Here is a 22,838-nt window from a genome sequence, read left to right as displayed (position 1 = left end):
ATCGATGTACAAAAGCTTCCCGTCACCTGCGAATTATTGCAATAGAAGTGTGCTTTTTTTTTTTTTTTAAAAAAAAAGAGGAATTATTTGTGCTCTCTTGCCACCGAGCAGTGGATCCTCCGCCGGGAGCCATGTGCGGGCACCGCTGCAGTGAGCGTCTTCAAACCGAGCCCAAATTCTTGCCGTCGAACACTTGCAGCCCTCGCTCGGCCCTGTCCTCCGCGGCTTCACCCTGCTCACGGATTTCCTCTTTTTTTTTTTTTTGCCCCCCCTGTTATTTCCAGGAATTTGAGGTTTTTGGCCGAAGCTGCCACCGGCCAGAGCCTTGCTGGGAAAAACCCCATTTGCAGAGGCGGAACCCCCCGAGGACGCTGCGCAGCTGAAGGCGCGGGAGGATGGGTTGGCTCAGAGCCGGAGCGATCCGGGCGGACACCGGGAGCGCTCCGGGAACGACGGGGGTTTGGGATCGGTACAGTACATCCTGCAGGCAAACGGCTCTTCGTGCGACGCAGCCCGGAGCCGGGGCGCCAGCGAAGCTTTTCACATCGCCGTCGGACCTTCGGAAATCTCCTCCAGCCTTTGCTCGATCATCAGCCGGAGGATGGAGTATCTGCAGAGGCGAAGGACGAGGAAAAGAGGATTTTTGCAGCATCAAGTTGGGCTTTTAACCCAAATTGCCCAGAAACCCCTGGAATAATGCAAAACTCAGTGGCTCATGCACGCGTTAGGGACGCAAGGGTGTGCAAAGGAATTTTCTGCACCAAAATAACCCCTGACAATGTCCTTAACTCTCAGCATCTCCCCTCAATGCCACCGAGCCCGGCGTACTTGCGCATTAGCTTCTTCACTTCGCGATCCTCCTCTTCCTCCAGCTTCTGGATGAAGCTCCTGAGGACGGGCATCTCGAATTTGATGTACTGAGCAACCTGGGTGGGAGAGAAATGCCAAGCCGGGCGATGAAGAGGATGATGCACCGACCCCGCGAGGCTGAAGGTGACCTTGCAGGAAATCAAGGACCTCTCCGATTTTTGCAACAAACCCTAAAACCCGCCGCGTTTCCTCTGCACGGCACGAACATCAGCTTGTGCAAACAAGCGCTAGCTAATTATTGGGGAAAAAAATCCACCTAAGGTTTCTTTTATTTTACCCACTGGCTGCAAGACTCGGCTGCTTCATATGGAGAGCCCTGCACATCCCCAGTGTGCCACCGAGTGCTGTTTAAGCCCAAATATACCCCAAAAGCACCTCATCTGTCCTCTGATTTAAGAGCAGAGCCGCGCCGGGGCAGGAGGAGCCGGCAGATGGCATAAAGGAGCCTTTCCCACCCGCAGCGCTTTCCCCGGCTGGAGAAAAATCTCAATTACACCGAAGGATGTGCAGCAATCGCTCTTCTGCGATCAGATTTGGGATGGCAAAATAGGGCCGGGGGGGGGTTTTGCTCTCGGTTGCAGTTTAAAGATGCTCTTTAAGCACAGAACGAGGTTTTTCCCGTCAGATGGGGAGTTTCCACGGGGAGACGCGGGAGCAAAGCAAAGCAATTCCTGCATCCCCAGCGTGGAGACATCCCTCCGGTTTTCCGGCCCCGGCTGCGTCCCGAGCCCATCCAAAAGCGACGAGCATCCTGTGCCGGCAAACTCACGTCGTAGGTGACTTCTTCCACCTGGTCCTTCTCCATGAGGAAGACCTTGGAGACCTGCTCGCAGGGGCCCTGCAGGATGCGGGCAATCAGGGGGTAATCGCTGGCTCGCAGCTTCTGCTTCTCTGCAATGCCAAAAGCACCGGTGTTTGGCCCGGCAGACGACGGGGCTTTGCCGCGGCCGACCCGCCGGCTGTGCCGGGGAGGGTTTTTTTGCAGACTCACCTCCGCTGGTGTGGACGATGTACAGCGCAAACTCCTCCGCCGAGTTTTCAATCTGAATGGAGACATAAATGACTATTAAAGGTCCGCGTTTCTACCCTAGACTTGCCCAGCGATTAAAAAAAAATCCCATTGTTTCACTCCGCCGTTGCGTTTTATATCCATGGGGTATAAATGCGCCGTGCAGAGCAAGCCAGGAGCGCAGCGGGGGGATGTCTAACGTACCTTGAATTTATTGAGCAGCAGTTTGAGGACCTGTGGGGTTGTCATCGTGCTGTTTATCCGGACGTTGGTGACGGAGCCGTACGCTGGCGTGAACACGGACGTCTACGGGGTGTAAAGTCCATTTAAACCCCGCTCTGGATTGCCCCACCGGGAGAGGTTTTGGGGAGTCGGCGAGGTTCGGGGCTCACCTTATGGTTGTAGAAGTGCCCGTTGATGGAGAAGCGGTGACGGCGGATGCGTCGCTGCTCGCTGGGGGTGCGGGCGCTGCCCCGGCGCCGTACGCCCACATCGCTCCGTGTCCGCATCAGCTGCGGCGTCTCCTCCGGCTGTGATTTGGCGGCTGGAAAAAAGACCCAGTGGAAGGACGGGGCTGAGGACCGGGGGCAAGCGAGAACCCCCCGGGGTCCTACCCCAGCATCTCCCTGCTGCAAAATAGCTCCTGCGAGTCCCCCCCATGGACGTAAAAGTCCCCATCCCAGAAATACAGCCCTACAAACTCCCCAGGACAGGTTTAACCCACCAGTTTAAACCACAGCAGCTACTGGTTTATTCTCTCCCAGCTCCTGAAGGAGGCTATTAATTCAGAATTAACTGCATAAATCCAGGCTGCTACCTGGATAAAGCCTCTTCTCCCGGGGACTCGAGCATCTTTACTCGCTTTTTCATAATTTAACTTTTTTTTTTTTTTTTTCTCCTTTCCTTTAATGAGAACAGGCAAACGAGGCCAGCGCTTCAGATCTCTGTGTGAAAACTGGCCTGGGTCCAGATTATTATAAACTAGCTCTTCATCCATTTTTAATGAACCTCTCGGGCTCGAGCTTGGATGTTTTAATTCAAAGCATGTCTGCAGCAAGAAAAATCTCTGGTGTGCGCTGCTCCAGATGCACGCCACGGGCCATGGTGACTAAGCACTCACGAGGAGCTGTGCACGCACGTTATGCACTGATTTTTACAGGCTTTTGGAGAAAAATATAATAAAAGACTTCTTTCTTATGTGCTGGCAAAGGATTAACATCATATGGCTGGCTGAAATAGCTGCTGGATTATTCCTACGGTGCAATGCGTTGCGGCTATCGCCCGGGCAAGCTTTAATTAAGGGGGAAAAAAACAGTGTCGTGCGTGGGGAGATGAAAAAGAGAAAGGGGAAAAGCTGGAGGATCAAGGATGTGGCAAAGGGTTTCATGGATCAATGAGTTTTGCAAGTGCTCAGCTCCGCCCTGAGCCGGAAAGTGGATGAGCATCCCGAAGCCGAAAGCATTAGCTGGTTCTTCTCTGCCTCCAGGGTGTATCTCCATACCCCCCCCCCCCCCCCCCCCCCAAAAAAAAAGCCAGGAACATCTGCAAAATGCCCCGATTGAATGAGAAAAATGCATAAAGCAGGTTTTTCCAGTGGGAATTGCCGGTGGGACAGTTTGTGTCCCGTTCATCGCTGCCTCGTGCTAAAAACAAGGGGTTAACGAAGAGCTGGGGCGGACGAGCTCTTCCCCCTCCCTACAGAGGAAAAACCAGGGAGAGGAAAAAAAACGTTGCAGAAATGTTGACTTCCCCGTGGCAACGGCACTTCCCAACGGCGCCTATTCTTCTTCCCTAAAAGCGGAGCTGCCGGGAAGGGGAAGCACCGACATCCTTTTCCCTAGGATCCCACGAGGCTCTTTGCTCCATCCCCCTGTTTCTTTCCAAGCTCCTCGTCACCACGTGCCACCGTGGCCCTTTGCCCGAGCAAAAGCCCTTCGGAAGGGTTTCGGGCCATCGGGGCTAAGATTTTCTTGCTGCAATTCAATAAATTAAATATAGGCGCTTTGGAAATTTGCCTTTAAGTAACCTGGAGCAAGGTGGAAACACCGATTTCTACAGAAAAAAAGCCTGGTTTATATTTTTCTCAAACCCAACTTATATTTTCTCAAAGCATAAGGCAGCTGCTCCCAACCACCCGGATCCGAGCCCGGCTCACCTGCGCCGCTCCCGGGAGCCTCCGCGTTTGGCACGGCCTCCGCATCCGTAACCTGGATGTCCGGCAAGGTGCTGGGCTTCAGCACGGACCTGGCAATAAAAAAAAAAAGGGTGCCCTGTTAGCGTGCAGCCGCAGAGGGAACGATAACCAGGATAATCTCCTCCCCGCGCCCCCACGTTGCTGTCTCCAGGAGGGGAAGCAGCCCATTCTCCCCGCGGATTTGGCAGATAACCATCCCTGCAGGGTCGCAGCACGGGCTATTTGCAATATAAATCCTGAATCTCATCCTGTCCCGCTCCCAAAAACCCTGTGGAGGGTCTTACCCCAGCTGCCCTCTTCCCAGAAAGGGATGCCGAAGCCTGAAACGGCCTTTTTGCGAGCTCCGGCACACGACCTGCGCAAGCAAAGCTGCACCTGCCCCTTTTTTCTCCTTGCAGACGTGTAAAAAGCCACGCAGAAACCAGGCAGAGCCCACCGCGGCCGGGACAACCACGGACTCGCTGCTCCGGGGCACCTGAGGACCAAGCTGCAGCCCAGGGTCCCGCGGGTGTTTGCAGAGGGCGGCTGGGAAGCGGCTGGCCGGGGGGAATTACTCGGGCCCAGAGCAACGCCCAGAGCAACACCCATACATTGAACTTGTATTCAAGTTAAACCCCAGGCTGGTTTGGGAAGGAGCTTCTTGCAGGCAAAGGGGTCTTTGCAAAAGAGGGGGTTCTTTGCAAAAGGGGGGGGGGTAAAAGGGGGGGGTTCTTTGCAAAAGGGGGGGTCTTTGCAAAAAGGGGGGGTCTTTGCAAAGAGAGGGAGTCTTTGCAAAAAGGGGTCTTTGCAAAGAGGGGTCTTTGCAAAAAGCGGGGGGTAGCAAAAAGGGGGACTCTGCAAAAAGGGGGGTCTTTGGAAAAGAGGGGGCCTTTGCAGAGTGAAACCAAGCTACTTTATTTTGGACTTGCCTTCTTCAGGGTGTCGCACGTTGGGAAAAAAAAAGAACCCGGACAAGGCAGCTGGGGTTGCAACCCAGCAAACGCTGCCTTGGGGGGCCGGGGGGGGCCTTCCTTTCCCTCCACTCACCCGTGGGCTCCCAGGTTGCAGCCGGAGTGCCAGGAGGAGGAGGAGGGCGGAGGGCGGATGCGCTGGTTGTCGTCCTGCATCTGCAGGCGGATGGGTCGCCGCAAGCCCCAGGAGATGTTCAGCAGCCCCTCCACGATGAGCTCGCCTTCCTCCTGCGCGAGAGATGGGCAGCTCAATAGCCGAAATACAAACAGCGATGAGTGTTACTAAGAGGCTTTTTTTTTTATTGGACCTCACAGGTCTGAATCAAACCCAATTTCCTTTTTTTTTTCTCTGCTGCCAGAGATAAGCTGGGTGCCCGCCCCGGGGGTTTCTTACCTCCCGGTGCCGCAGCTGCAAATTTTGCCCTTCGTAGTAGATGTTGTATGTCTTCAAGTGTAAGAGCAGCTCATTTCTGGAAAAAAATGGGAAAGATGCTGAGAAGAGATGTGAGGAGCGAGGGGGGACGCTGCAGGCGCTGCTCAGTACCCGGCGTGGTACCCCCTGAGCCGGCCAGGGGCAAATTTGGGGGGATCTGGGAGAAAGCAGGAATTGCTTCCCGGGGTCAGGCTGGGTGATGAACCTGCTACGCTGCTGGGGGACCCAAACCAGCTTCAGCTGGGGCAAATTTGGGTCTTTTTCTGCCTCTAGACCTCCCTCGTTGAGGATATCTGCTGTGGGTTCAACCAGGGGTTGCCCTTTGCAACCATGACTGGGGGGGACAAGCTCCCTGCAACCGTGCCCTCCATAAGCCGAGCAAAAAGATGCAAGAAAACCCACCAGACCTTGGTGGAGTCGGTCACAAGGCTGAAAAACAAGGAAATTTTCAGAGTGCTCAAGCACCGGGTCATGCCGGAGTCACAAGTTATCACAGGCGAGTTTATCACGTCGGCTCGTCACTCCGGACCCTGACCTCAAGCTCAAATTAAAAGTCTGAGCCCTGCTCCAGTTGCAAATGAAAAATAAAAATAAAAATAAAAATAAAAATAAAAATAAAAATAAAAATAAAAATTAAAAAACCAACCAACCCAGGCTGTCTAAGCACAGCCATGAATCACGGGGAAGCAATGCCTCTGGCATTAATTCATAAAGCTGTCATTAATTCAGCTGGCTGATGGAGTTTAAGGATGCTCGGCACCATCAGACTAGTATAAAGAAGCACGAATCATGGGGATTTGGGGTTATGAGAAAGAAAAAAGGGGGGAAAAATATCCCACATATTGCTTTATCTCCTCCAAAATCTTCCTTGAAACTTAAGAATTCTTTTACTTCCTTCCCAAAGCATAAAAGAGCAATTACCAATCGGGACCTTTTTCAGCAAAACCTATATTTCATGAAAGTTTATCGAGCATTTGGCCACGCTCCTAGGAAAAAAATTGCAAAATCCCATCAATGACCTTTTTTTTTTTTTAAAGGAAGTTGCCGTTTCTTGCCCCAGAACGGCTTTTTCTTTCCAAATCCAACCGAATCAAGTTAAAACCCAGGGTCACTCCCCTCCTCCCAGCTCGAAGACAAAAACCCCCAAGAATATCACAAATAACTCCCCAGCCACCAGCGCCGACTGTATTTCTGCATTACAGCCCTGCCGAGCATCTTACTTGGAGATGTATTTGTCTTTTCCGCAGGGGACCAGGTACTCGCAGCCGCCGTAATCCATCCTCCCGCTCTTCTTTCGTGGGAGCTGAATTGCAAAGAGAGAGGAGAGAAAAGCATCGGCGTGAACTGCCCCGTTATTGCATCCCTGGTACGCACCCCTGGATAATGGGGGAAAAATAAATTTGCTTGGATTTGGAAGAGCTCTTGGGAAAAGGCTCCAGCGGGTGCAGCCGTGGGTAAAGTTTGATGTGGTTCCTCCGGGAAAACCGATGGGGAGGGAGGGGAAATCAGATAAGGGGAGAAGCGTTGTAAACTCACTGAAAATTTAATACCAGCAGAGATACGCTTACGCTAACATTTGCATTTTGAGCACCCACAGCCTGCCCCGGTGATGCCAGACCCGGAGGTGGAAGGGTTATAAGCAGGATTTGTTCCTTTTCTCCATTTATTTTAGTAGTTTTGCTACAAAACTTCGGACACGCAGGTCCGGATCCGGCTTGATGCTTCCTCGTGCCGTCCTGAAACCAGGCAGTGGGCACAAGGGCTGACTTTCGCAAGCAGCGAGAGACGCTGGGCTGGTTCTTTTATCTTTTTTTTCACAATGCCAGTTAAATTTTTGTGCGTTCCCTCCAGTGCCAAAACATCTCCATCGCTCTCATGCAAACTCAGAAACGCCCCCCAAAATCCCACCTTTGGAGCAGCCCCGGTTTAAAGCACGAGAGTGATTTTTGGATGCTACAAAGCGGAATTAAAATGAGTTTTAGGGTGAAGCCCTCAGGGTCGCTCGTGGGCTTGGAGCACTTTGGAAATCAGGCACTGGAGAGACCTTGAAGTGCAACGTCGGGGCGGTTTTGAGCGACGAGAAAGGACTTCTCGGAGCATGCTTTTCCTCAGGTGTTTGTGCAAACTCTCCTACAGACGGGCTTTCGTTTTTCCAGGGTCTCTCCCCTCCCTTCCCTTGTCCAGAAAGAGAAACCGAGGTGAGAAAAGAGCATTGATCCAGAAACCTCTGTTTTCTTCCACCTCCCGCATCGCCATGTGCTTCCTCCCAATCCCCTGGGAAACAAACCCATTCTCCTGCCAAAAAAAAAAAACCGACGACGAAATCCAGGCGGATAAATGACTCAACTAAGGCCGCGCGGTAAAACTTGTGTCGGAGGACAGACTGGCCCCTAAAACCTCAGCACAGCAGCAAATCCCACTTCTTACCCCACACATTGGGATATATTCTAGCCAATAAATTATATGCAACAGCAAAATAGTCTGCATTGCAGAGAAGATGTTGCAAAAGCAAAGCCTGCCTTTAAGCAGGCAGAAACAGGCAGGGGAAGGGCAGGAAGCCGGCCCGGCCCCCGGGGCTCCAGCTCTGCCTGAAGAAAGCAGAAGAGAAACCCGCCACCGAAAAATCGCACGTCGCAACGGAAAAGCTGACAAAGCTTCGCGTTTCCTGACAAACCGAGGAGCCGTGCGAGCATCCCGGCAAAGCCTGGCAGCAACCCTCCTCGGGCAGCCACCTCTCCCGCATCCATCCATCCTCCCACAGAGAATAAACCAGTAATAATCCTATTTATCCCTCAAAAATGATATCGGGGGGGGATTTTGCAGCCGGCTTTGTGGCTTTGGGATAAATGTCGGTGCGGTGGCCGCACGGCACCTGCACCAGCGGGGACTCCAATTTGGGGGTTACCCAGCCCGCAGGCAGCTGCCGGATACGGGGCCGGTAGAAATAAGCATCTGGCTTGTGGGTGTCCCCTGAACGCGGATGAAAAAGCTTTGGGGAAGTCACCGCTAAGGCACGGTTGCGCGGAGGGAGGGTGAGATGACACGGCCGCTTGGCCCATGCAAAAACGTTGCCAAAAATACCAAAGTGGCTGAACCCCCGCGCCAGCGGCGCAGCCCGGGGCGGAAACTTTGGTATCGCAGGGAGTTTTGCTCCGTGGCATCACAGCCATATGAAGGGGCGAAGCCAAAGCCCCGGTTCCCTCAAAGGGGGCACTGGGGTGAACTCCAGCCAAAAAAAATACTCATTTTGGGATGGAAGGGGAGCCCTAAAATGCCGGTTCATCCCCCTGCGCCGAGGAGCCCGGTTTCCTGTTTACTGGCCCGGCGCTGCCACCTTCGCTTCCGTCATCACATCCCCTTCCGAACAAGCGAGGGGCAAATTCTTCCTTTTTTGGGTCTCGAGAGCGCTGGGCTGTGGGTGGAAGGAATCCCCAAATGGAGACCTGCCACTGCCACCCCCCCGATCTTCTGCCATGGCTTTGGTGAAAGGCTGGAAATCGCCAAAATAAAAGGGCTGGCAACATGCAAATTGCCCAACCGGTTGCTCAACCTTGGCAGCTCAGCGCTGTCTTCATTTCAAGGCACCCCCTGTGCCTCAGTTTCCCCACTCCGAGCCGAAGTATTTCCTTCATGCCCGCTCGCTGTGGGCTGAGGTTTTGCTGCTGACTTGCAAAGCGCTTTTAAAACAACACCAGATCAATCAATTCCCCCTGCACACGTGGCAGGAGGTTGTCAGCCCTCTCTGCTTTCCAACACGAGCCGTCGACTGCTCCCGCAGTCACTGTCAGGCCTGATGGACCCCAGCCTTATTCCCCTCCCTAAAGATGACCCTTCCTAAGACCCTTCCCCGCGTCCCTACAGCCCCATCTGCCCTGCGGTGCAAAGGGAACCCGGCCACGCTCGCAGCCCCTCACGTGGAGAGGGGATGAGCTCTCACTTTTGCAGAGCTCCGGGGGAGATACACAGCTCAACTACAACAAAAAAAAAAAAAAAAAAGAAAAAAAAAAAGAAAAAAAACCCCAAAGATCATGTTTTCAGCAGGAGAGGGGTGGTCTTCCTTGCTCCTGCAAAGAAAGGAGCATTTTTGGGGGGGTTTTTGCTTTCTCAGTCCCCTCCCGTGGCACGCAGATGCTTCGGCAGCATCCCCGCTGCCACTTCGGTATCTCCCCGCTCGGGCAGGAGACGTGGTCTCGGCGCAGCTGAAGCTTTCCCCCGGCCGTGCGAGGGATTGTGGGAATATCCCACTCCCCGGGGAGGCCGCGATGCTCCCTCCTGCACAAACCCTGCCGCTTCCCTGCAGCCCAGGGCGGCTTTTAACCAGCCCAACGGCACATCGATCCCGATGCAATCGGTAGCAAAGCATCATCCGGAGGCGACAATTCCTCCCTCGTAGGCACCGAAAGCCTCTAAAAGCCGCTTTGCTCAGCGGTGGGATATGACTGGGTGCTCTCACCCCGTCCTGGCAGATCCTTCGCTCGACCGATGGTGCTCGGTGGACGGCTCCCACGAGCCGGTGCAATGGTGGCTCTGGCCCAGGCGCTATTTTGGAGCCGGGATTTCTTCCGAGCGTCCGTCCGGCGTCCCTAAGCGCGAAGGTGCGGCAGCTCCATTGTTTTCCAGTGCTGCTATTGTTCGCCAGCCCAACTGCTCAGCCCCGTCCTGCAAAGGGGAAAGGAGGGGAGCGGTGAGCGGTGGCAGAGCCACCGGCGGGCGATGCCATCGGGGTGCGGGCTCGCTTGGGGACAAGTGAGGGGACCCATTGGCCACACTCAGCAGGTCAGACCCTCCGAGCAGAGCTGGTGGCCATCAACGGCTTGTTGTGGGCTACGGGAAAGGAGCTGGTGGGTCTCCACCCCCGGCGCGATGGGGGCCGCAGCGAAGGTGTCGTGACCAGGCTGGGGACCCGCGGGTGCTTGTGGCTCCCTTCCAGCCCGCGAGAGCAGCCAGCCCCAAAGGAGAGGGCGACGCCGAGGATACTCGTTGGGTGCAGCGGTGCCAACCCTCGGACGTGGGGACCGGGTCCCCCCCTCCCCGGGGGTGGGCGCAGCCTTCGCCTTCTACTCACCGCGGATGGGGCTCCGGGGTAGCTCCGGCTCAGCCCCGGGGCTGCTCCCCCGCCGCGCCGGGGATGGGGACGGGGATGGAGGTGGGGAGGGGGGTGAGGATGAGGATGGGGCTGGGGCTGCCCCGTCCCGCCCGCACTCACCCGGTGCCGCTCCGCGCCGCTCCGCGCCGCAGCCGGTGCCCCCGGAGGGCCGGCCCTCGGCGGGGCGGGGCGGGGCGGGGCTGCGGGAACTGGGCTTGAAATCCCGGGGGACACCCCTGCTCTCCGGCACCCAGGGTCACCCCGGCACCGGGATCCCAAGGGACGCCCCTTACCGGGTGCCAGGACTAGGGATCCCCCAAAGGATGCCCCACCTCGGCACCCAGTTTGTCCCCCCTGGGAGCGGGATCCCAAAGGATGCTCCATCTCAGACCCCTGGCTCAGGCTCTGGGATCGAGTTCCCAAAAGACATTCTGTTTCTGGCACCCAGGTTGCACCCTAGGACCAGAGTCCCAGAGGATGCCCCATCCCCGGTGCCAGGACCAGGATCCCAAAGGATGCCCCATCCCGTGCACGGGGGCTGGAAATGCTCTTACGATCGGCTCCAGCTCCATGCCAGGACTCCCGAACAGAGCCTTGCAGGCTGCATCACACAGGCTAAAGCGGTTATTTCTGCCTTAAAACACCCCAAACCCTGTGATACTCAGCACCGGAGCCATGCAGGCATTGCGCTTTGCTGTTCTGCTTTTGGGACGGTGCAACAGGGCCGTGCGCTGGCAGCAACCAGCTCCCAACCACAGCCATGGGATCCCGTCCGGATCCAAAACCGCCCCCGAGAAGGGGATTGAAGAGGAAATAAATTAAAAAAAAAAAAAACCTGCCTGGAAGCAGATGTTGCAGCTTGGGCTCACGGTTACCTCTGAAACGGCGCTCAGCCTCCAGCCTCTGCTCCCAGGCTGCGGGTCCCATCCTGCCCGTGCACCCCGCGTCGCTGCGGGAGGGTTTGGGGGAGCGTGGAGGTATTAAGTATTCCAGAAGAGCAGCGGCGTGCGGCCACGTCCCTCCGCCTTTGTCTGCTCCTGACCTTTCCCAGTGCTTTGCGGCTTCTCCGGGCTTTTTTTCTTTTTAAGGAATTTGCCTAGAAACAGCCCACACGAAGGGAAAAAAACCCAAAAACAAAAACAAAGAAATAATCTAAACAGCTGCTTTAGCAAAACAAGCAAGTCTTTACAACCAGGGATTGTAATCGGCCCTTTTTTTTTTTTCTATTTTTTTTTTATTTGTATGTAAAATATGAGAAGTTCAGGAGGAGCCATCTGGCTTGGGGAAACACTGACTCGGCAAAAGCGAGCGGGGATGGGGGTTAGTATTTATATTCCAGCAGCATCTTCGAGGGCTGGCGGAGATGAGAGGCCCTTTGTCGCGGGAAGAGCCCGGCTGTGCTGCACAATGGAGCAGAGCCGGCCCCAGCCACCCGCGCTGTGCAAACCCCAGCCCCAAAACCCAGGGATTTAGCCCCAAAGAGAGGGAAAACTTCTACCGTACCCCCCAGCTTGCAGGGTGAATGCAATCCGAGCAAAAGGGGGGGGGGGGGGGGAAGAGGGTTTTGCTGCGGGCACCTGCACGAGCACAAGGAGGAACTTGGTTGCAGAACTGGGGTTAAATCCTGATTTTGCGACATCCTGCTCGTTGCCTTCAATGCACACGTGGTGGGTCGGGAAGGATCGAGCCTGGACGGAGGCATTTATTTACCACATAAAAGGAATTTGACCCGGTCCTGCAACCTGTGAGGCTGGGACAAGCTGCCAGCTCCTCCTTACCCACACAGCAGCCGTGAGCATGAACCCAAGAGGAACCAGACCCATGGGGAAGGAGACCAAAACTTCTGCCCCGCCAGCGCCCGAGCACCCCTCCCATCTGCCGAAAATCTCCCGGGAGAAGGATGCTCTGAAATCAGAGCCTGCATTTTGCCGCACAGGGATGTTACAGCACCTGTTTCGCAGGTTAAATCAGCGTTTCCGTGCTAAATGCCACGCAGGGAACGTGGTTGATGCCTTTTAAACCGTCGGCTTCAATGGATTTACTTCTGTTTCTGCTCCCAGAGCTGAGCCTGGAGGTCAGGGACCTCAGTCAGACCCAGGCATAAGGCACCAGCTCCAAACTTCTCCAAAAGTCAAGTATTTCCCCCCAGACTGAGCAAGCATCCAGACTGCCTTTTTTCACACCCTGGCAGCTTCCCATTATTTCAACTTTAAGACCCCCAAGCTAATTGTCAGCAAATACCAGACAATATTACGCATTTGGATACACGTTAGCTTAGGAGCATCTGTTAGCCGTTACGCAGCCTCCGGGAACCAGATGGGAAGAGACACGGCTCTTGAAAAGGCCTTTGCTCGTACCTAATAGGTGTTCGAAACATGGGCGCTGTCCCCGTTTGAGGATGGTTCAGTCATTCTGAAAATCCTCAGGTTTTGAGATTCTGCCAGGGGTAAAGCCCTTCTTATTGGGTCGATGCAGCTGATGCTGAATTTTGATTTGGGCAAGACACAAGGAGAAAACTCAATTATTTCCAGAGCTCTGACCCAGTAGCACAAAGGATTAATCGGGATTAAGATCAGAGCCATTTTCATCAGGGACCCAAACCCAGCCCGGCTCAGGAACGATTAGAAATCCCTCACCCTGGTCAAACAGCTGCTCCAGCAGCTTTGATACCAGATCGACTTTCACCCCCTCTCGCTGCCGATTTAGGTGGCTTTTTGCCATTTTTCTTCCCATCTGACTACACTAGTCACAGTGGGACGCCTAAGTTAAGAAAGGTACTTGGGTGTCTTAATTCCCCTTAAAATCAATAGTAGCTCAGATACCTTGAAGGCTGACGGACGCCTAAAGGTGCTCTGTATCCTCAGACAGACATTTCCAGGTCCTAATTCATTGCAGGCAGCTACCGCCCATCACTGGTGCTCCAGGCTAACATCAGGAATTGCATATTACCGCTCCAGATAAAACAAATGAGTTCATTAAATGGTTGGGGACGAGGCAAGGTGCTAGTCAGTGTTTTTGTTTTTCAGTGCTGGTGACGAGGCAAGGCGATACTCAGCCAGTTTGATCTTTACACGCTGCCCAAGAGGAGCAACAAGCCATCTCCAAATACACCGTGCCCCGCGGCCCGCTTTGGGCATGCAGCAGCCCTGCCAAGGGGCCCAAAAGACTTCGCTTTGGCTACAGATTGCCAAAGGCAGGGCAAGAATTTAGGCAAATTCCCAATCCTAAGGCTTTACTCTAAACCAGAGGTGATTTCTCTGTCGGTATCCTCTTGCTGCTCATACTCTTAACTGGACAGAATAACTCAAAGCCTCTGCCCAGTGGAAATTACTAAGAGAACTTGAAGGTTGGTTTTTATTTTAGTTAGGAAATTAGTCACTGAGGTTTTGCTGCATGGACATTGCTCAGAAACCCAGCAGTGCTGACTGTGCAATTGCTTTTACAGGGAGTTTTGCTGCTCCTTGGCTGCCCGAGAGGTTGGGAGCTGCGAGGGGAGAGGGGCACGGGGTGGGTGGCGGAGGGGGGACAGGTCCCCACGCCGCAGCCGGCAGCTCCTCGGGGGGAGATCTCGGAGGTGCCTCAACTGAAAGCAGGGACAGACAGCAAATAAGATATACGGACAGTAAGCAGTGCTTCTTCCAAATAAATCACGGAAATTTAATGCGTCTTTGGGGTAGGAGCTGCGGGCTGAGAGCTGGAAGCGTCGCGAAGGGGTCTGGGGGTTGTAATTTTGGGTGGCACTTGCTACAAAGAGACGCTTGGTCTTCACATCACCTGGGTTGCCAAAAGGTCGATTCTCCTTCGAAGGGGATGTTCAAAAGGAAGTGCAACACCACGCTGCCAAGTTGCATCTATGCCCGCGTTTATTTATACTGAACAGCTTTAAAAATACAGAATAAAATAGCTTTATCTACTATTATTCACAACATCTGGTCCAAATATTACATTTTTAAATATTTAATTGTTTAATGAAGCAATGTTAGAAAAAAATACGAAATAAAAAAAACCTCCATAAAAGAATTACACATCTCAGAACAAAAAAAAAAAAGAAACAAAACAAAAAACCTCTTGCTGTTTAACAAAAAAGTTTTACAGCCAAAGTCAGTCACAAAGTCATGAAAAAAAAAATTATCCCCACTGCCTAAGAACAGTCAATAGTTTGTTACGCCGAAGGTTGTTATAAACAGACAAAGTACAATAATTTGGACTGGCAGCAAGATGATTTACCTGGAAAGATGTAGTAAATGCCAGATAGTACACAAGGCAATTCTAAATATATCTCTCATATCAATATGTACGGATGACAATGCACAGCCACAGTCAAATTAGAACTAGACAGGAATATTTGGGATGGCTCTGAACACGGATCCCCAATACTTAAAAGCAGCCCAGCACTAAGCTGTATAGACTCATGAGCAGAAGCGAAACACTGGCAAACTCGTGGCCTCCTCCAATACTGCAATGACCTACCGCAGCTATATAAACGTGAGAGCAGAGAGTACCTGTCACCCCACGGCCAGAAAGGCCGTTAGCCTTAAGAAATACTAAGAAACATGCACCAAGTGGGACATTTTCTGCAAAAATGAGTGACCCGCCATTCCCCCCCGCCCCTTAAAAAAGAGGAAAAAAAAAAAAAAAAAACAAAAAAAAAAAAAGAAGAAAAAGAGAAGTCGCTTTGGGTTTAAGAAGGCCACGTAAAAGAAACACCGTAGGTTGTGCTGGTCTGTCACACATGCATTTTCTACATCGATATACAAATTATGTTAAGCACAGGTTGTTTCAGATTGTGTGTAAGCATCCAATGGCTCACTCAAACCATTAGAAGCCGGCTATTTTAAACCACGTGTGCCTGGAGTGCTGTTTATACCACAAATGATGTGATTTTCAACACTTTTTATTAAGGATGCGATGCTATAAACGACCGGTCGCGCTCACTGATGCTCCTTGTGGTATAAATAGTACTGAGGATTTCAGTTTGCAAGCGCCAATTCTGCATCGGGAGTACCAAGATCTCAGTAGGGAGATGAACAATAAAGAAACCCTTTAGTTTTTGGTAGGAACATAAACGTGGGTAAATAAAGTATACACAACTACTATAGATTCGTCAATGAAGAAATTCTAGCATCACATGACATTGTCATGACAATCATACCACTCCCTCCCAGGAAAACCGCGATCATTATCCTGAGTGGAAATGTTATTTTTAATATATGGAAATAAAATACTGCAATATTCATGTACAAACCAAGTTGCCATATTTAAAGTCAGTACTAAAAGGCATAAAGCAAATTCTGGGTTTAAAGTTTGAACTTTCTGAGCGAGGTACCTGATTAAGTTCCTCTGCCAATGCACTCTAATATGACAACATTAATCGGTCATAGCTGTTAGCTATGAAACCTACATTTCTATAGGTACAATTTGCAAGTATTTGCTTTAGAAAACGTGTTTCAACATGTTAGCAAGAATTCTTAATTTAACCTAAAAAAAAAAATACAATAGAATATCAATTACAAAAGTCCCAAGTTATTTTGTTTTGCATACATTGATACCATCTTGGATATGACAAAATGATATTTCTACCATGAATATTTGCCCTTCCGTCTTAAAGTTTGGTTGAAACATCTCATCGCCTCTTAACGCATCTCTCAGGTGTCGCCTTCCCTATGCGGTTTTGTTTAGTTCAGCTGTTTGAAAGGCAGGCAATAACATATTATAGGAAAAATACAGTATTGCATTTACAGTCAGATTTCTATTTCCAGCCACCCTTATGCATCAAAGCCTGGACGTAACCAGCAAACACGAAGTATTTAAACGCTTTTCAAAACTCCACGTTAATCCTCTGCAACACATCTGCCAGCCGCTGCTGCACAGCAGCTCAGGCTGCGCACCGTGCTCCCCCTGGCCCGGGCATTCCACGACAGCCACTAAAAGCCCCGATGTAGAAAAGCGGATGTGGGAGAAGGATTTAAGGTCCACCATTGCCTGCCGCAACTGCACAAAACCAGGGGCAACTCAGTTATTTCCCTCTCAAAGCAAAGCGATGCATCTTCTTCAACTGGCAGCTCTGGGGTGGTTTCAGGCGCGTTGGAAAGAGAAAGGGGAGCTTCTCTTTCCAAGGCACCCGTGCATCAGCTCCGTCCTTTGCTCACCTCTCAGCGCTGGGGAGACGCACGCTTTAATAGCAATATGCCGGCTGCAGCAGCTGCATGCCCTGCACATTCAAGGTCCTGCCAACAACTCCACCATAACCCCTCGCTATACATTCCCGGTGCGTCAGTGGATTTCCCTTGCAAAACTGAGGCTCATCTTTTAACCATTCATGTTCGTAATAAGATGGAGAGAGTTGTTACATATACAAATTTGGTTACAAAAATGACTGCTAACTACAACTACTTATTTTAGTGTTACCAAGGTAAGTGGCTAGAAAAGCAAACATGCCAGCTGAATGCTACTGCACTTCTCTCAGCCAGTCAACAGAATCGGCACGACAGGACCCAAAGTCACAAAAAGAATTAAATCCAACAGTTAAACAGAGTAATCGGACTTCACCTATTCAGAGAGTCTTTCCTACGCTGCAAGAAAGGAGTGGTGTTCTGCTCCGGGGAGAAGAAAAACATATCCTTGGATTCGTTGCCCTGTAATTTGGGTCTTGGCAATTCTCAAGTGAAGGCAATACAGAACACGCACAGCTTTACTTCAGCCAAAGGTGAGAGAAGACAAATGCTATTTCTCATCGCCTCGTCTCTTGACTGCCTAAGCACATCAAGAGAATATTTGGGGGGAGAAGTTAGAAAAGCCTTGGGACACGGGCGTCACTGCTGCGCTCCGTGCCCAGCAGCATCACTGAACTTGACATTTCTGTATTTCCAAGGTGGCATTGTTTCCAATAAAAAACTTTTGCATCCCTTTCTCAACATTTACAAGATAACCACCTTTGGCATTTTACATCATTACAACCACTGTACATAGGTGGCTTTTTTTTTTCCTTTCATATATATATATATATAAAATTTAACTCCCCCATGTCTCCCACACATCTTTGGTTGCACATAAAGTTGGGAAATTTGGAAGCTTCGTGCCACTGAGTAGAGGTCTCCGCACTCAAAACTATCTGCAAGTGGATGTGGAAATCTAACACCTCACTACCTGAAGACGAAAAATTTAAAACCAATAAAAATGACTTTGTTTCACAGGCAAACTAACCTTGTCTACTACACAATAACTCTTCTGACCAGCTTTCGAGATAGTCCAATTGACACCAAGACTGCAAACTACTGAAAGTTCCCTGAAGCAGGAACAAACACATGCTTTGTTATGGAAAAAGCGGTATAAAATAGTTTTTGGAAACAGCCATGGCATGCTGAGAACGATATCAATGGAATCATTCCGACTCTACACTATTCAGCACTGATCCGTTAAGCTCTTTCCTTCCCCTCCCCACCCCAACCCTTCCATGCTTCAATAACCAATAACAAATTCACCTGGAAGTAGACTCAGAGAAAACAGAGTTCCTGCGCTCCTGTCCAGTAGTCAAACTTTGATAAATAGATTAGTGAATTACAGGATCTACTGTTATGCTTTTTCCAGGAATACAAAACGCAAGCACCGTAGAGCATACTGGCCTTGAAATTACATTACACTACATTTCCCTGATGATCTCCACAGCTTAAAAATGCTTTTGGGGCCACACTGAAGTCTAAAACTAACTTGCAATAGTAAGAACATTAAACATGAATAAAACTTTTAATTATGAATGCATGATGAGCATGAACACCCACATAACATCAGAGCTGAGACTATTCCAGGAAAAAAAAAAAAAAAATCTGAATGGTGCCCTGATTGGACCCAATACCCGTTAAACCATCCAGTGGATGAGGACGTCAAATGTAGTGTCTCTGCCGTTCAAGATCACCTCCACAGCAGTAACGAGCTTTTGCAGAAGCCCCACAAAGAGAGAAGAAAAAGAGGCAATGTAACATAAACTGCTCGTAGGCAGCATTGGGTCTCGATACCTGATCAAGAAAATTCTGCACAGATCCAAACCAGCAAATGCCGGCAGCGTTTTGACCGTGTGGCTTTCCCTGTAGGGAAAGCTGCATGTATACAGATGTTAATTGCTTAGAACTGCCCAACAAATTAGCATTTTTGTCCAGGAAATGTCTTGCTGGATACAGGCACTGCACTGTAAAAACTGTTATTGGGTCCTGTGTGGAAGTGAAAAGTTTCCCATCTCTGTAAAACTCAAGCTGCATGCGTCCCTTTAAAGAAAACCTGCACCTGGACACTATAATTAGGTGGTTAAATGCCAGGCAGAAAAAGCAAATGTTTAAAAATGTGAACTCACGTGAAATGAGTAGTTCCTTCTACAGCACTAAGCTATCAGAAGTCGGTCATAGTTTCCGTCGGCAAAGTTATTACAGAAACTTTCTGTCTTAACACTGGACATCTGACTGAACTATCGGTAATTCAAAAAAATACTCTCATGATTTGCCAGTATCAGCTAAGTCTGGTTTCCAGGGGGCTGCAAATACGGAATGTGCAAATCAGTGAGTAGAGAACAATATATATGGGATTTGACATAACTAGAAGTAAATTCTCCCCCCCCCCCCCTTCTCAGAGGATTCAAATTTTCTGGCGTAACTAACATTGCCAGCAATGAACGCGCCAAAAATGCCAGCATCAATGACTTAAATAAAATCACCATAAAAAGTAACATTTTTCAATAGCACCTACATACTTCTGGAACCTAAGCCCCATTTAAAATAAACAGACTCGGGTGCACAGGTATCTATAGCTTTTGAAAATCAAACAGAGGAGCATTTGCAAATTTGACCCAGAGACACTAGATCTGGCTACCACCACCCACAACAGGAAAGCTTTTTTTTTTTTTTTTTAAATCCGTCTCAGCTCTGGTTCCAGAATTTAAATGCAGATATACAAAACATATATTTTAATGCTTCTTAATCAGCAAGAAACTGCAAATACATCTTTTACTACAACTAGATAATATAATTTCAACTAAGGCTATACTGTAGCTTCTGAGTCTTCATCTGAACTCCTGCAGTTACTGCTTTTCCTGAAGCCTTTCCACGTGTAACCCATGAAGGTAGGGCTGATGGGCAGGAAGCTGAAACACCTGTATTTTTTAATAAAGTTCATGCCAAAAGGCAAATCGTATGTTTCCATGCCATCCAGTGACTTGCTTCCTTTACCAACCCCCTTCTTCCATTTCCGTATTCCCCTTTCTTCAGGGCTTCCTAGAAGTCAAAATAAAAGAAGGGGAAAAAAAAAAGAAAAAAAAAGATATATACATGAATAACTTCATGTAAACACACACATATATAGTAGAGGTTAAGAGAAGAAAGAAAACCCCAAGTCTCAGACACCACATTCAGCAAAGCACTGGAAAGATCTTCTAGACTCCTCAAAGAGGCAGGAAGAGGGAAAAAAAATGTTTATTGGAAATGGCTATTATCTGTTTTAGTTTGTAACTGGAAGTCGAGGCAAATTTTTGCTCTTAAACGAATGGAAGTAGGTTTGGATCTTAAAATATTTTTACTCTGTGTCCTGAAGATGACTATTCTGGTTTGAGTTTTATCAGATATTTTGTACGTTTAATAGGATGGAGACCATAACCTGAAAAAGATTCAAAGCGTTCTCAAGGAAACTGAGGCACACAGGTGTTAAGCAGTCTGCTCTAGGTGTTAAAGAAGTCAACAACAAAAGCAGTAATCTCTTCCTCATCTCCTGCCTCCGTGAAATGCTGGGCTATCTTCATTCAGAAAGGCAGTTATTATTTCAGATAAAATGACAAGTTCACATGCTGACCTGGAATGGTATTATCCAAAATAAATGCAACACAGCCACCCACAAACATGGCTGTAGTGAGAAGAACGTTTAATACTTGATCAATGCCCGCTATTCCTAGAAGAACAGAAAAAAAAAAATATTTAGAATTTTAATCTTTATTGTACACATACACATGCTACTGATTTACATGCAGGTCAACTGGGAAAACTTGCTACTGAGTTCACTGAGGAATTTGCTCAAATAGGACTCTTAAAACCACGTGGGAATAGATGCAGAGGTACACTCAGCTAATGTAGTACACCATGGGGCCCCCTTCTTTCCCAAAACCTAACTCCATGAACTTTCATTTGCTTATAAAAATGTCATGAAATGGCATTTTAGTTTCTACTGCAGACACAACTGCTTAGCTTAAACTAAACAGAAAACTACAAAATGGAAAAGAAGAAATGTCCATAATGTAAAATCATGCGGACTGAAATAATTCCTATTATAAACCTTTACTTTTTAAAGGGCAAGACTTAATAGCACCAATTCACGGAAGAACACTGTGTTAATATATCATCACCTAACTCTGCTTGAATTATCTACTTTTCTGAACAACTCAGTGGGTTAGATAAGCTCCTAAATCTGGTTCTGAAGCAAAAGCTATAAAAAGTTAATCTTTCCTGTAAAAAAATAAAAATAAAATTAAAAAATAAAAAAGTCAAGTTAAGTATTCCTGTAGAGAGTCTTCCTTTGATGACATACACTGCCATGACCACTATTGAGAAGGTAGTATTAAAACAGAAAACCTTCTCCGTGAATCCACCAAAACTATATAGTTTGGCTAACAGTCTGAAACTGCGTTCATTAAAATTCAGATTCAGAACTCGTCTGCAGTGGCAAAAAATCTCAAAACCCAAAACGAACTCCTAGCTTCCAAGCTCTGCCGTGGTATTTCTCCTTGTTCTTTTAACATCATTTACAACTCAGATTCACCCTTTTAGTCTTTCTTCCAGTCCAACTGGCAATCGCTTCCTTCCATTGCTCTACAATCGTACCCTGAGAAAGCAGGACAACTTCAGATGTATCCCACTGAAACATTCAATTCAGGTCTCAACATCTCAATTAAATCCCTCTGAACACACCTGCTTTCTTATCTATAGCTTTTATTGTCTCCATAATACTTCGTTTTTTCTCTTACTTACCCTTTCCATTACTTTGTACTTGTATGTACTTTGCCTATAAGTACAAGGTAAAAGTATGCTTCATGTAAATGAGCAGAAACACGTACCTGTAACCAGTGGATTTTGTTTGAGATAGCTTGGAAGGACAAGTCCAAAGAAAATGGAAAATCCAAGTACAAACAGGTTCCGAGAAGAATTTAAATCTATGAACTGGAGGTTAGACAGACCCACGGCTGTAATCATCCCTAAATAAAAAATAAAACAAGTCTCAGCTTTTATATAACCTTCTTCTTCAAAAAAAGATAGCAACGTACATATAAACACAGCACTAGAGTAAAAAGAGAGTGCCACACAGTACACAAAGAGGAGCAAGAAAACATACGTTACCAAAGAGAGTGCAGAAGAGGGCACCAAGCACGGGGTCAGGCAGCGATGCAAAGAGAGCACTGAACTTGCCAACCATCCCAAGCAAGAGCATGAAGGCTGCCCCATACTGAATAACCCTGCGACTTCCAACCTGCAGGAGAACAAAAAGGAAAGGACACTGGAAAAAGTCCGCACTTAGTCCAACCTCATGCCTTGCATTTTATTTTATTACTCTCTTTCACATTTAAAACTTCTTTCCAAGCTACAATGTGTATTTTTTTCTGGTGTTAAAACATAGGCTGCAGAGCATACAAATGTCTGGGAGGGCTCAGCTGTAACATGGCTGCGCTCCAATTCTAACATAACTTTGTTTGATTTTGTTTTCGTTAACATTAAGTCATCTTTAAAACCATCTGTAACTGCTATAGCCACAATAACCATGAAATGTGGCACAGCCCCATCTACAATAAAGAAAACAAATAGACCATAACTAGGAGAGATGGCAAATAGATCAAGTGTAATGCAAACAAACAAAAAATTAAAAATCCATGTGTTGCTGCCCCTTTACACAAGAATATATGTATTAGTTACCGATCATGCAGTTCACTTGAAGGAGATGCAGGCTTTCTAGACAGAGACTATCAAGTGATTTTATAACACCCCTCTTTGAGATCAGAACTGAATTCACTTCATATGCAAATCATGGCTGTGCTAACACTGTGAAACCAAGTGCCTGCACTTCCTTCCCATTTTTATTTTAAGCATTCAAACTTCAGGGCAGTATTTCTCTGGCACTATGTTGTAGTGGTAGCTGATAAACCTGAATGTTCAGTATTTTTATAGTGTTATACTTGCATAAGAGGTGCGCCAGGTACAAAAAAAGCCCTGTTAGGCTGGTAAGGTGGTTTCTAGCAAAGCCCTTTGCCCTGTCACAGAGTATTAAGCTTCAAAGAG

The 22,838-nt window shown here is 48.8% G+C and overlaps 2 protein-coding genes across 8 annotated transcripts in view; both read right to left on the bottom strand.

Moving 5' to 3' along the window:
- Positions 1–270: 270 nt before the first annotated feature.
- RASSF2 (Ras association domain family member 2) lies at positions 271–11,576 on the bottom strand. 4 transcript variants are annotated; one of them, XM_075523623.1, is made up of 12 exons: positions 11,418–11,576; positions 9,910–10,115; positions 6,677–6,759; positions 5,418–5,493; positions 5,100–5,251; positions 4,035–4,123; positions 2,272–2,423; positions 2,084–2,185; positions 1,862–1,913; positions 1,640–1,708; positions 829–926; positions 271–610 (listed from the first exon to the last, which is right to left on the bottom strand). In XM_075523623.1, exons 3-12 carry the CDS (start codon positions 6,733–6,735, stop codon positions 275–277), a joined length of 1,185 nt encoding a protein of 394 aa, XP_075379738.1. In that variant the 5' UTR covers positions 6,736–6,759; positions 9,910–10,115; positions 11,418–11,576; the 3' UTR covers positions 271–274. The 4 variants fall into 4 exon arrangements, with proteins under 4 accessions (XP_075379738.1, XP_075379739.1, XP_075379737.1 ...); XM_075523624.1 differs by lacking the exon at positions 11,418–11,576 and adding an exon at positions 10,663–10,714; XM_075523622.1 differs by lacking the exon at positions 11,418–11,576 and adding an exon at positions 10,522–10,641.
- Positions 11,577–14,387: 2,811 nt separating this feature from the next.
- Positions 14,388–22,838, bottom strand: part of SLC23A2 (solute carrier family 23 member 2) — a 63,856-nt gene continuing 55,405 nt past the window's right edge. For all 4 annotated transcript variants that reach the window (XM_075523396.1, XM_075523398.1, XM_075523395.1 and 1 more), the window contains 4 exons: positions 21,906–22,035; positions 21,626–21,763; positions 20,371–20,466; positions 14,388–19,799 (listed from right to left, as the gene is read on the bottom strand). In XM_075523396.1, coding sequence (XP_075379511.1) covers positions 19,567–19,799; positions 20,371–20,466; positions 21,626–21,763; positions 21,906–22,035 — 597 coding nt within the window. In that variant the 3' untranslated portion in view covers positions 14,388–19,566. The remainder of the gene's footprint in view (positions 19,800–20,370; positions 20,467–21,625; positions 21,764–21,905; positions 22,036–22,838) is intronic.

Source organism: Mycteria americana, chromosome 23 (assembly GCF_035582795.1).
Source record: "Mycteria americana isolate JAX WOST 10 ecotype Jacksonville Zoo and Gardens chromosome 23, USCA_MyAme_1.0, whole genome shotgun sequence".
NCBI lineage: Eukaryota > Metazoa > Chordata > Aves > Ciconiiformes > Ciconiidae > Mycteria > Mycteria americana.
Note: the sequence above shows the minus strand (reverse complement) of the source record. Positions and strands in the feature narration are given on the sequence as shown.

Coding starts and splice junctions, on each gene's coding strand:
- RASSF2 (XM_075523623.1), bottom strand. CDS start 6,735: ATGGATTACGGCGGCTGCGAGTACCTGGTCCCCTGCGGAAAAGACAAA. Junction 1,709..1,861: donor CATCGTCCACACCAGCGGAG/GTGAGTCTGCAA, acceptor CGCATCCTGCAG/GGCCCCTGCGAGCAGGTCTC. Junction 927..1,639: donor TGGAAGAAGTCACCTACGAC/GTGAGTTTGCCG, acceptor TCTCCCACCCAG/GTTGCTCAGTACATCAAATT.